The sequence below is a fragment of the Mycteria americana genome, chromosome 11 (genome assembly GCF_035582795.1).
Source record: "Mycteria americana isolate JAX WOST 10 ecotype Jacksonville Zoo and Gardens chromosome 11, USCA_MyAme_1.0, whole genome shotgun sequence".
In the NCBI taxonomy this organism is placed as follows: Eukaryota; Metazoa; Chordata; class Aves; order Ciconiiformes; family Ciconiidae; genus Mycteria; species Mycteria americana.
This window is the reverse complement of record NC_134375.1, coordinates 9,576,986-9,590,923: the sequence shown is the minus strand read 5'-3', so window position 1 is coordinate 9,590,923 and position 13,938 is coordinate 9,576,986. Positions and strand designations below refer to the sequence as shown.

The window sequence follows — 13,938 nt, the reverse complement described above, 5'->3', positions numbered from 1 at the left end:
ATGTGTGCGTATGAGTTTTTTAAAATCCAAATTCAGCTTTTAGTAGGCCAGCCCCAAACAGTTGTTTTAACAAGATTAACTCATTTCGAAATCCATGGTACTATTTTTGGCATCCAGACCATCATGTCTCTGCCAGTTCTCCCCGAGTGACAGTGCTTCTGAACTCTTTCATGTTGTACAGCCACTCTGTGTTGTCCTGAGGATTTTGCTCCAAGGGGTACATCACTTCATGGGGGAGCTGGACAAGTTCTTTGCGCTTTGTCATTATAGAGACAGGTTTTGACAGGGCAGCTAATGTTCCCTTGGCACCCAGAAGATTTGCGTGAGAAGACAATAAAAGGAGGCGGGAACAGTAGGGTAGGAAAAACAGTCCTCTGTCAGCCCTCTGTAGAGACACCAGTGCTTTCTGAGACAAGAGCTGTGGACAGATGGAATTTATCCCGTTCACTCTTAATTACGGTGAACTGGAAGCCCTTGTCTCTGACAGAGAATCTGCAGCGTGGGCTGCATGAGACCTTGGAAGATTCCCGTATCACTATTATTCTGTGGCTGGCATGGGTGAAAGACAACAGTTAAATATATTGCGTCCTTCATGTCAGAACCTGCACAGACTGTTTTCCCTAGGAAATTGGGTCTTCCCTGGCCATCTTTTGATTATTGCTTCACACAGCCTGCAGCAGTGATGCTGAGGCTGTTACGGAGTGGCAAGAGAGTCCTGATGCCAGGTGGCCTCTGACCGCCCAGGTCAGGTGTCTCCTTTAACACATTGGGTCCTGGGGACAGCTGGGACACACAGGGTTTGACAGGATGGCTCCCAGGACCCCCTTAGTCTGTCCAAAGTGATGCCTGCCCTAAGTGAGGCTACAAGAACAAAGACGCTCAAAGGTGTCTCAGTGCCGCTTCTCATCTCTAGATCTTTTCTTGGTCCCACATACAAGCACAGCCCCCTGACTTGGCTTACTAAGCAAATGGCTTATCCTGGGATGAAATTACTGCTGCTCCAACCTCTTTTCAGAGTCTGTAGCTAGAGCCCAGTAGATTGCAGAGTGTCTAATCTTCCTACAGCCAGAATTATGACAGGCAGATCAGATTATGCCTACTTTCCTGGCCTGCTTTTTGGCAGGGTAAATAGCCACATGCACTAATTCATCAGCCAGCTTGGAAATATGACCTGTACTCCGATGGAGCTGTTGTAAGACAGCTCCCTAGGAACTTGTGGAATTCTGGTCCTGTGTACTGTGATCCTTGCTGACAATTAGCTTGGGAAGCAAAGGCCAACGAAACAGCCAGACCTGTTCTGATGTTCTCTATCAGGCATGTGCAGACATTTAGTTTGTGTTCACCTGAAGAGTGGGAGGGACACCTCCAGTTAGACTCTGAAGCACAGGCTTGTTCCCTAAGTGCTCCCTTCTGTGACAGCTACACAGTGTGGTTACCCCAGCACAACAGAACAATTAAAATGCATTAGATGCAATAAGGGAGCCATTTAGAAAACCATCATTTCCTAGTGTCTTGAGTAAAAACCCTACAAAAATGGCAATAAAATTGGTTTTAGCAGCCTTGAATTTGCTTCCAAGTGCATAGTGATTGCACGCATTTCCCTTGTGAACTCAAGTCACAATTTTGTTGTCATTTCTCCACTGGCATCACAACTAAGAGATGCTGAGAAACCTGGCCAGCTTAGATAACACACTAGCGTATGCTCTGTAAAAGCTAGTGGTTTGTCAGCTAACTAATAGAACTGAAAGGAAAAATATTTTTCATTTAACAGGGAATGTCAGAAATTTAAAGGCTTTTCCCTTTCCAAAACAGTGTGAAAACAAACAAGAAAAAAAATTTCATTAATCTCAGAGGAAAAAAGATAAGGTTGCTTGCAGCTGTTTCATTTGTTTCATGTAAGCAAGGAGATCAAACCACAGTCTTTTCCACTGGTACCAGAGGCAGCTCAGCACCCTGCAGGGTAGACCTAAAAGTGACACAGCATACAGGGAAATCAAAGGAAGCTATTCTCCCTGAGAGATTAGAGCAACAGCAATTTCATTTGCCCTTCATTGTTATTCCGCTTGCAGTTTCTTCTTCTGTTTCTCAAGAACTGGTGTCCTGGTAAGGGGAAAATTCTGCTCCCTTCTCTCTACACTTGCCCCTAAACAAAGTTACACATTCTGGAAATGCCTGAAGAGATCTGATCTTCCTAGAATCAATATACTTACGCTTCTCCATGACAGAGTTGACCCTTACTCAGCCATCATTTGGTTTTGGAGGGGCATCTGCACAGACTTTTGCAGGCTCTGACACATGCCCATGACCAGACACAAGCCATCTACAATCAGAAAACCACATAGCTGTGCTGACACTGAGAGACCAAGCCAAAATAAATGGCAGACAGAGGTACAGGAAATCAGGATTTGCTATTTTCCTATGCAACCTATTCCTGGGGCTCAAATTGGAAGACTTCAGAAGAACATATCAAATGGGCTATGCAATGGGTGTTTGTACTCAGAGACACAACGTTAGACTGTTAGGCTCATATTACGTTTTAAGAACACACACACAAAAAAAAAATTCTGTGAAAAACAAAGATAAATTTGCGCCTAAAACTGCTCGCTGCCATTTCTTTAACAACTGCACTGTTAGTCAGCTTACTGGAGGTTAAAACAGCCTTGTATAGTCTTAAGCTGCGGTCACTTTTCCATGGTCTTCTCCATAATTTGTTTAAGAGCTGTTTTACTCATCAGAAGCCAGTAGAATAAATCCAAACACGAGTGCATCTTCCCATGATGAGAGAATTTTGAGATGGCAGAGAGCTATTGGGTAATTTACTCCATCTCCCAGCCAATGCAGAACTGGTCCCAATAATGTATTTGTCATTGTTTTATTCAATGTAGTTTTAAAATTCTCAAGATTGCAGCTAAATCCTTCTTCTGAGTAAGACATTTTTCCTGACATTCAAGTCAGGCCTTTGCTGCTGGCTATGTTGCGTCCACTGTCCATCTTAGGACTGCAGTTCTTTGGCTTTGCCACATGCTATAGGGGTAAATTGTTGCTAGTGCACTGGGGGAGTAAAGGATTGATGGCTCTGACATTTCTAAATGAGCACCAGGCAAAGAGCAGAGAGAGCTGAGAATCCAGGTTCTTCTGCAAATTGCTTCTCCCTCTCTGGGTTTCACACATTCCCCATTTGTGACGGATACACTCGACCTCTTAACCAAAGCAGCAGTAGTTTAGTACAGGCTCCAAAGGAGGTAAAGGCCTGAGCCATGACCAGGCCAAGAACTCTTCTGGTCCTGATCTGTTCTCTGAAAACCCACAAAGGAGCAGAGTGACACAGTGAGCATCGATGCATATGAGCTTGGAACACCGATTATGCAGTTAACGCATGAATAGCTGGTGGCTTTTCCAAGACTCATTTATCAAGGAACAAAGAAAGTTGTGGGTACAAGGAGTCTCATGCATATTGTTCCTATCACATGTAATTTGACTATGAGCCAACCACTTTGTCTATAAATATGACAGCCAAAGTGAGCCTTCTTTGAGCTCTCCCTGCTAGGCAGTGTGGCTGCATGGCGGTGATCTCCCCTTGAGCAGGGACACCTCTCAAGGTTGCTCCTCGAGGCAGAGACACCTTTTACCAACGGCAGGTCTTTGCTAAACGACCGATATAATGTATAACCTTGTAGTATGGTAACATCGATTCTGTCTTGGTATCTTTGATTGCATGCTGAATTGATAAATCTTGCATATAGAATCCCTCAGACATAAACCGTTGTCCAAGTCTGAGACTAAGATTGGACCTAGCCGCACCTAAGCTCCATCAGGAATTTAGAAAGCAAGGGCGTCTATTCTGAACCTTGTGACTCAATGGGAGGATCTTCATTACTCTTCATATTCCTTCCATTAGACATAAACCATTGTCCAAGTCTGAGACTAAGATTGGACCTAGCCGCACCTAAGCTCCATCAGGAGTTTAGAAAGCAAGGGGGTCTATTCTGAACCTTGTGACTCAATGGGAGGGTCTCTCTGTGAATCACTTACTTTAACTTGAGTGTAACCCAATTTTCCTGTGTATGTTTCTTCCATGCAGTAATTATTAGAGTGAACCTTGCCATCGAACTTTGTTAAGTCACACTTTTATAAATCACATTAAAACCACCTTTGCTAATACCTTTGATGGTGATTTTTGGAGTGATCTAAATCACTCATTCGCGACACCATTTTCAGCTCTTTTACCTTGTTGATGAGGCTGGGATCACCTGGGCTGCTCTCCTCGTCTTCTGAACTCTTCTGTTCCTCATCTGATGTGACGACCTCCATCGGTATCACAGAGACTGGGCACACCTTGTAGGGCTCGGTGTAAGCACTGCAGAGAGAAAGAACAGACTAGCTCACCGGTGTTATTCCCAGACACTCGCTATTGCTCACACATAACAAATCCACACATTGCCCAGAGGTAACCAGTCAGGGGGCAGGGAATCCCTGCAGACCTGCTAGGCTTGGAAAGCAAGATTTCTCAAGCTTTGTTTTTTTGCTGCCAGGTTTAACAGCAACCACTTAGGCAAGTAGAAGGATCTGAAAGGAGCAGTGGGAAGTTAACTGAACTTGTTCAAGCTTCCCCAAAGGATCAATGTTCTGGCTCACTTTGGAGCAAAAAGTTCATACTTAGTTGCAACCAGAACTGCTTTGTTCCTCCCTAGTCAACCCCTCAAAATGGATGTAATAAAATCATACTAACATCTCAGTGCTCATTAAATTTAGATATTGTAACAATGTATTTTCTGGGAAATCATCAAAAGGATGAAAAAAGTATAATTGTAATACCAATGGCACCAACTAAAGCACAAGGTACTCAGATCCCAGAATCCTTGAGTTGTTTCAAGAGAGTCTGAATTCAACTCCAGAAACCCAGAGAAAGCCATGCGATAAGAGTACTGGATCTGGTGTGTAATACAGGCCAGTGGCTTCCCAGCATTTTCTTTTAGAAAAAAAATATTTTTTTTAAATTAAAATTGCCAGTGATTTCAAAACCTCCACAAAGCATGACTAGAGGTAGGTTCTCCAGATGGTGCCTGCCCTTTGCCTTAGAAAGGTGTCTTTTATTGCTGATCTGAATATGCCTAGCTCCAAATTCCAGATACTGGATCTTGTTAAACGTTTGTCTGCTGAATTGGAGGCAGTCTTCCAAATTTTGTTACTGTGCAGGTATTCACAGGGCTGTATTCAGGTTGTCCCTTCATTTTGTCTTTTTTATATGAAATAGGTGAAAATCTTGGTGTCTTACTATGTCATATCTCCTATCACTTAATCATTCTAAAATCTCTGAACTTTATCCAATTATCCATTAGGATTATCCAATTTACTAACCATTTTACCAGTAGTTTTTACTACCAGACAGTTTTAGTACTGTTTTTGGTACTGCAACACAAGACTCAATATTCCAGCACTGGTAAAAGAAGTGCCAAGTATACCAGTGATCACACCCATCTATTCCTACTTGACTTTACTGTGTTTTTACAGATTAGTATTTTTGGCCACAGTATTATTCTGGGAGCTTATACACAGCTTACACACCGCAGTGGCCCCTAAGCCTGTTACGTTTCTGGGGTAGGTTCCAGCATTCAGCCAGCAGGGAAAGTCTGTTGTCTTGAGAAACAAAATCTGACATCTCCGTGTGTTCCAGACATCTTGGCCAACCAGGTCGGTCTGTAACATGGGCCTGGCTTACTCAGTGTATTTGATTTCTTTAGTTCTCATTTCCTCTGAAACATTATTAATTTGCTGTCGCAGGGCTGCCTCATCTCCTTATTTTTCTTTGACCTCCCACTTGGAGATCCCAGATGTGAACAAATCCAAAGCTTCAAAGCCAATGCTACAGTGACAGGAGGTTGGGCAAAGATGGGTTAATGTAAGTGGGAAGGCAATGAAGAAAGAGACTCCCAAGGCCACTGACCAGACTCATATTTCCTTTCGGAAAGGAAACTCCCTACATATCTGCATTCACTTCCAAGCTGCAAACCGGGCTCTGTGTCTCCCATGCAGGTGCGGCTGCCAGCCTTTCTTTTATGCCGCCAGCTTTTCCCTCATGCACAGAGTCAGGGAGCTCTCGCAAGCTGCCTGGTGCATTTGCCATGGCTGGGAAAAGGGCCAAGCAGCAGCACTGTTCCTCACCATTGTCTTCTCTTGTTTATTATTAGTGTCTGCAGTTTTTCAGTGTGGGCGGCATCTCGGCACTTCCGAAAACCTGCCTAGCTACAACAACAAAGGGGCCTCAGCACAAGTGAAAGCAAGAGCAGGGAGCATCTCAGGAGGCTTATTAATAGTTTAGCCAGTCTCTCTCCTTACTCGCACAGCCTTTCTGCAATTTGTAATTGTTTGCCCCAGCAGACATGAAATTAAGTCCCTCCCTTTTTCCCTCCCTCCTTTTCTCTCTCTCTCTCTCTGATAAATGACTGCATTATGTTAATGTAAGAACACATTATAATTTGGGAAGAATGCCTCAGTATATTAGTCTGGTAATCATTATGAATGGCATTATTAAAGGCTCATACAGTAGCAAAACTTGCAATATTCCTGAACTGTTGCATGGGCTTCATTTATAGTAGGCCTGCAGTCCAGTGGCACTAGCTTGTGTTAAAGAGAAGTCCCAAAATGTTATGGGTCTCATTTGCACATGGGATGGGCACAGGCATGTTTGTGCCACCCTCTCCATCCTGCCCTTCTCCAGCCACTCCAGCAGCACTCAGGTCTTCGCTTCTGAGACTGTTCTATATTGTCATAGAGCTCCTGGGCAGTACACCTTTGCTGATACCCAGCATGTGTTTTACTCCAATTAATTCACATCCTTTCATCCATTTTATATATCTACGCTCCTGTGGTCTCCTAGCAATCCTAGCACCTGAAGACTTGAACTGTGCCCAGGAACTGGTCACCAGGTGAAGGTGCCCTGGGCAGCTTGGTCTTCACTAATCCCACTGCCAGGTGCCTGGAGAAAAACACCAAGGATGCAGGGATAGGTGGCAGGCACAACATTCTGAGGCACAACAGGTTTCAGGAAATTTTATAAAAGGATGATATAGAGAGTAATTTGAATGCAGGGCAAGGTCTTACCCACAGAGCAAACCCTTCAGGTATGCCCAAACAATTACCATAACTGCATATTAAGTCTTTTATCTTAGGTCAAGCTGCTGTGCATGCTGTGAAAATCACCTGGACATGTTTTAGCACTTTCCAAGAGACTATGTAGGTTGCTTTTGATGTTGGTAAACTGCCACTATTGGAGGAACCTTCCAACTCGATATTTGAGATCAGAAAAATAAACTGCTTTATTAAGATAATAGAGTCACCAAGATTAATGAGATGTAACCACTGATCATGACAAGAGTCCATCTCTAATACTAGGGAAATAGTCACAACCAACTTCATGCACTGCAGTTCTTCTAAAGCAGTTTAATCTCCATTGATCACAGAATACAGAATGGCTGAGGTTGGAAGGGACCTCTGGAGGTCGTCTGGTCCAATCCCCTGCTCAGGCAGGACCACCTAGAGCCAGCTGCCCAGGACCATGTCCAGGTGGCTTTTGAATATCTCCAAGGATGGAGACTCCACAACCTCCCTGGGCAACCTGTGCCAGTGCTCAGTCACCCTCAGGGTGAAAAAGCGTCTCCTGGTGTTTGAGGGAACCTCCTGTGTTTCAGTTTGTGCCCATTGCCTCTGGTCCCGGCTCTGGGCACCACTGAGAAGAGCCTGGCTCCATCTTCTTTGCAGCCTCCCTTCAGGTATTTATACACACTGATGAGATCCTCCCTGAGCCTTCTCTTCTCCAGGCTGAACAGTCCCAGCTGGCTCAGCCTTTCCTCACAGGAGAGATGTTCCCGTCCCTTCATCATCTTCGTGGCCCTTTGTTGGACTCTCTCCAGTATGTCCATGCCTCTCTTGTACTGGGGAGCCCAGGCTGGATATGGCACTCCAGGTGTGGCCTCACCAGTGCCGAGCAGAGGGGAAGGATCCCCTCCCTCAACCTGCTGGCAATACTTTTTCTAATGCAGCCCAGGATACTATTAGCCTTCCTTTGGGCACCTTGATTTTAGGTGTCTGTGAAGTACCTTTCGGTGTGGTTTTGTAAAGAATAACCATTTTACAGACAAACAGTAACCTAACTTTATAAAGCTAGGGTAAAGCAGAACCACCAAGTTAAATTGCAAGCTGCAACCCAGGATAACACAAGGAGAGAACTCTGTTGGAGAGGACAGGGATTGCCAGCCCCTTTCCCTCAGGACATGTGTCCAGATCACAAGCCCCACAGTCATAGGTGGTACTTACTGGTTCCCAGGGACAGTTTCTGAGAGCACCATTAGTACACAATCTTAAAAATGCACGCAAACTGAGATGAGAAAACAGAAACACTGAATTAAAACAACTGTTGTATTTGAGAAGAAGCCTCATTTCAGGAATTCTGTGATCTTTGCCTATGAGTTTCTAACATGCTCTTGAATGAAAGACTCTGTGAAACTGTAAGATGATATAGGCTAGGAAAGAAGAGTGAAGTGATGGGTGCATGAACACACACCCAGTGATCTCATCAACCAAGAATGGAAATCATAGAATCACAGAATCATAGAATAGTTTGGGTTAAAGGTCATCTAGTCCCACCCCCCTGCAATGAGCAGGGACACCTTCCACTAGACCAGGTTGCTCAAAGCCCCATCCAGCCTGGCCTTGAAAGTTTCCAAGGATGGGGCATCTACCACCTCTCTGGACAACCTGTTCCAGTGTCTCACCACCCTCACGGTAAAAAAATTCTTCCTTATATCTAGTCTAAACTACCCTCTTTTAGTTTAAAACCATTACCCCTTGTCCTATTGCAACAGGCCCTACTAAAAAGCCTGTCCCCATCTTTCTTGTAAGCCCCCTTTAAGTATTGAAAGGCCAGAAAATCAGAGGTATCAGCTTGTATTATCTCATGGCAGTTCTCTGCAGAGCTCAATGAAGTTATTCTAGAAGAGTATCTGGCAACTACATTCTGTCTTCCTGATACTGATTTGGACAGTGTCATCTCAGGCAAAATCAAGTGAGCTCACTTAAGCAGTTAGAAAAACGTCATTCAGCCCAATGCACATCCTGATAGAAATCACAGAATTTGTCCAGCTATTTTAAAGTATATTGCTGGGAAATGGGGAAAACAGCTCCAAGGAAAAGATTATAATGCTGATGCTGCTTCTCTACTGGTAACAGTAAAATGCAGATGGGATTTGTAAAGTAACCTAAGGCTGTTAGGCACTAAAATCCCATTGAATTCCCGTTCCTGTAGTGCAAGCTTGCACTGCTGAAGGTGGTTTTAGCTAGTTTCGTGCTGAAATTCTCAGCAATGTTTTTGTGGTTAGTTATGAGATTTCACCTACTATGGTGGAAAGTGAAAGGAGCTAAGACTAGCCATGTTATCCTAATGTTGTTCAGTTGCAGAAACTTTGGAAACCACTCCATCTAGATCTGTCCATCTGTGCTCTGAAACTGCTCTTGAAACATGTTTGGAACAGACAGTAGCTTTCAACGTGAATCCAGTGTAATTCTCAGCTATCCTAGATATGCAGGAGACTCTCTTCAATGGGATACCAACGTCTTTTGACCTCTCTTGATTTCATATTTTGTTACCATCATCTGGGAACACAAAAATGCTACACAGAATCACAGAATCATAGAATGCTTTGGGTTGGAAGGGGCCTTTAAAGATCATCTACTCCAAGCCCCTGCCATAGGCAGGGACATCTTTCACTGGATCAGGTTGCTCAAAGTCCCATCCAACCTGACCTTGAACACCCCAATGATGGGGCATCCACAACTTCTCTGGGCAGCCTGTTCCAGTGTCTCACCACCTCATAGGAAAAATTTCTTCTTTCTGTCCAACCTAAACCTACCCTCTTTCAGTTACAAACAGTTGCCCCTTCATCTGTTATCACTTTTTACTAAGGCCTGTTACTACAGGCCTTGGTAAAAAGTCTCTCTCCATCTTTTTTGTAAGCTATTTTATAACTTAAGCCCCCTTTATATATTGAAAAGCCACAATAAGGTCTCCCCAGAGCCTTCTCTTCTCCAGGCTGAACAACCCCAGCTCTCAGCCTTTCTTCACAGGAGAGGTGTTCCAGCTCTTTGAACATTTTTGTGGCCCTCCTCTGGACCTGCTCTAACAGGTCCATGTCTTTCTTGTACTGGGGACCCCAGAGCTGGATGCAGTACTCGCAGTGGGGTCCAAAGCCAGAGGTAATTAATATTTGCTCTCCATTTATTATTGCCTTCCAATCTACTTGCATGTTTCATGTAAGTAATTGCATTGAATGGGTCACTCCTAGTTTATCCCTTGCCTCTCTGAGAAGATGCTGCATGTCTCTGCATTTCTTTTGTTTTGATTTCTGTCCTGCAGAATAAGGGATCACTTCATTCAAACTGCAGTCTTGGACTTCTTGTTACATTCACATTTAGAGCAACTATTGAACCTGTAGAAGATGGGATCTCTGAGTAGCTACAGTCCTCTGTAAACTTCCTTTGGTGCACTGCTAGAGTCCAGTTAGTGTCAAGTTGTGCTGTTAAACTAATTGTCTAGCTGCACTTCCAAGTACGAAAATCCTGAGCTCTAACCATGACATCTTTGTCAAGATCAGTGGAGCCCCTAATTAATGTCTGGTTTATAACACAGAGAGACATTGGGTCCTTTGAATGCAAAAATACCTTTCTGTGTTTAAACCTCACACTTCAATTTGTTGTAACTCAATCAGATAAGAGCATCATTAAATGATTGTAAAAGGCAGGGTTTTGTGTTAAGGCCTTAATTTCCTGATGTTCACAAATGCAGCAATCATGTATTATGTTCCCAGGTGCTAAGAATGCTTAACCAGTAAGACAAGATGTTACATCAGGTCTCTGTCTTCACTGCAGTTTGTAACCTCTTTTTCCACCAACTGTGGCGTGCCTCCTTCAAGGCAGGCTGCCCTGAGAAGTTAAGTAGTGTATTTGGGTCGTAACTCCGTAGCCCAGTGATTAAAATCCGTATTTCACCCATCTGCCCCCAGTCCCCTATTCATCTGGCTGAGCCCTTCTTTAGTTCCCACATCCTTAATCATCTACCACTTAATTACACCATGAATCTAAACATGTTTTTAAGGTAAGGAGACCAATACAAGCTCACATGTAACCCATGTGCCAATGGGCATAAATTTTTCCATGCATCTGATTTGGGTTTTATTCTTTCCACAGAAAGAGTATTTTTTTGCTTTTATTCTTTCTCCTGTCATTTCCCTGACTCTGCCCTCCCTCCCTCCTTGAAAGAGTGAGTAGCAGGGGTTGCAACTTTGCTAGGAAAGCATGTAGACATTGTTGATAATGAGATTTTTCTCAGTCAAAAAGTTGGACAGACCCCATGAGATGTCTCCAGCATAATATCTTCATGTCTTCTGCAAACGTCTGAGGCATTATTAGGAAGTCTGGTTAAGGCTAAGAATTCGTTAACAGTTGTAAGATATAAAGTGAGGCTGATTTTCAGAGGAAGTGCTCTTTGGTTTCTGGTGGAGGAGGGGCTGAGCATTCCTGATAAGAAAACCCAAGCAATTCCTTGTATTTCACAATGAAATGGATCTAGAAATTATTTAAAAAAATCACAGACAGGATGGAATATGGGAAACTACCTCCAAATCTGTGATTAGGTCATTGTAGCTGGGGATACAGGCCAGATTTCATAGTGATTGCCACCTTGACTGTGCAGGAACAAGTGGAGAAGTTTGATAGAAGAAGGAGCGAAGTGTGAACAGGTACAGCTGCAGACATGATCAGTAAAGACTGTAGTTATGCACCTCACCAGCAAGTCTCAGTGGTCTGAATTACAAACTCTGCTTCTTACATAAACCTGGGACACAACAAATTGGTAGTTGTTGTCCCAGTCACTTGCTTCTTCCCTTGAATCCAGATCAAGCAGGACAGTGCTACTCCCTGATAGCTGATTAGGAACTCACCTTCTGTCTTTTGTCAAACAGCCTATTCAGAACTGATACCAGCTGCTGCACTGAACCTACAGTAGCTTGAGCTATCGGTGCTGCAGCATTTCTCAGCTCAGCTGCCACCTGGTTGTTCCCTACTGCTCAATTATGAAAGGCAAAATGTCTTGGTGTTGCCATCCCCACAGCACTGGGGATGTAGGGTTTGCCTGTGAACCCATCAAGTCTAGAAACCTAGTGCCCAAAGAAACCCTTGTACTTTTGAGGGCAGCAAAAATACACACAGTCTATAAAAAACCCCTTCCTGATCGTTGTGGATAATCAGCACGGATTGGACACAAGTCAACAAGATGTTTTTTTGGAAGCAACCAGTATTTTGTTGTGCTGAATTGCAAGGAAAAAACCCACAACAACCCTCAGCAGAGTTTTATTTGTTCTTTCACTAAGTTTATTGTCAGACTCCTGCAAAGAAAATGTCCCTCTAACAGATCTGAGAATGTGGATAAATAAATGGATCTATCACAAAAGGATATCTTACCTTCATTTTCCCTCTTATTCCTCCTCAAAGCCCAGTGTCTTTAAAGACCTGCCATAATAACATCAGTGTTTATTGAAACAACATGGTTGTTCATCAGCTACAGCAGTTTTATCTTCCTGCCGCAGAGTTCAAATGGATCCTGGCACTTTGTGTGACTTATAGGGCATATCTAAGTGCATGTAAGATAACACCATGCCAAATTCATTACCTTAAACTACACCTGCAACAAGGCTAAGATTTTCTGTAAAATTAACCATTATAATTCTATAGAATATAATTTATAATTAAATAATTATGCATATATAATCTATAATTATATATAGTAATATATACGAGTCATAAATGTTCAAAACCTTGTGTTTCTTTATTCTGCTAAATGATATGTTTCTTTAGCTCATTAAAAGCACTGCTAAATAAACTTACTGCAAGCAATAAACTTTAATGCAATGGAAGATGCTAATAAAAGTGTGGGTGTGGAGAATAAGGGGAGAAATAGTCCCAGAGTTGGTAGTATCTCAATAGACATGGTAATCCCCAACTAATTCTCTTCCTCCTAGTAATGATATGGCTGAATGAGAGCAGATTGCAGACACATTATCTGCTGCTCCTCCAGCAATTGTCTGTAATCATTCCAGGAGTTAGCCAGCACAACAAAGGAAGCAATGGGCCTTCTGGGACAGTCTAACCTTAAATTGACTGAATAAATGCAGGAGGAGGCACTGCAACAGAAGTCTTTTATTTAGCACTAGTTACATTATAATTAGCAGAGCTGCTGATAGGTACGGAGTAGGGAGAAGCTGTATAGATGCACTCTATGCACTAGTTATCTATGTACCTTCACCTATTGGTACACCTGGAAGAAGGTGTTCTGGAGTCTACAGACTCTCTGGTTATCCTGCCCCTATAGTGATGTTTACATTTGACCTCAAAAGAAAAGGATCTGTGGACTGAGCTGAGGATGAAGCCATCAAGGAGAGGGAAGCTGAACTGCTCATTGTAACAGCACTAGCTCCTTTGTTAATAAAGTCAAGACACAAGTCTCTACTACCTATGATCCCTCCATAGCACAGGTTGGGACAAGTCTGAGCACAGATGGTAAGTGCATGGGAAGTGAGGGAGCACTGTGGAGATACACAACAGGTGTGAGAGCTCACAGAACATGATTCACAGACTGACAAATACTGTATTTTGTCTAGCCTGAATGTGCAATTCTCAAAGAGATACTTGTCCTTCTTTTAATTCCACATCTATCCTTCAAATGACCTTGCAAATTCTACCCCATTCCTCAGCAATAATCACATCAATTCTTTAGGATTTTTAGAAGTTATTCAGTCAGCATTAGTGAGATGTAAGAATTTAACTGGAGGATTTAACAGTGGCAAAAATACCCAGCCAAGGTTATTATAATCAAGGCCTAGGAAGACCATG

General features: G+C 43.1%; 1 protein-coding gene across 1 annotated transcript in view; it reads right to left on the bottom strand.

Moving 5' to 3' along the window:
- Window positions 1-13,938, bottom strand: part of FGD5 (FYVE, RhoGEF and PH domain containing 5) — a 106,553-nt gene that overhangs the window by 66,100 nt on the left and 26,515 nt on the right. The window contains exon 2 of the mRNA XM_075514144.1: window positions 4,228-4,357. Within this exon, the coding sequence (XP_075370259.1) occupies window positions 4,228-4,357 (130 nt within the window). The remainder of the gene's footprint in view (window positions 1-4,227; window positions 4,358-13,938) is intronic.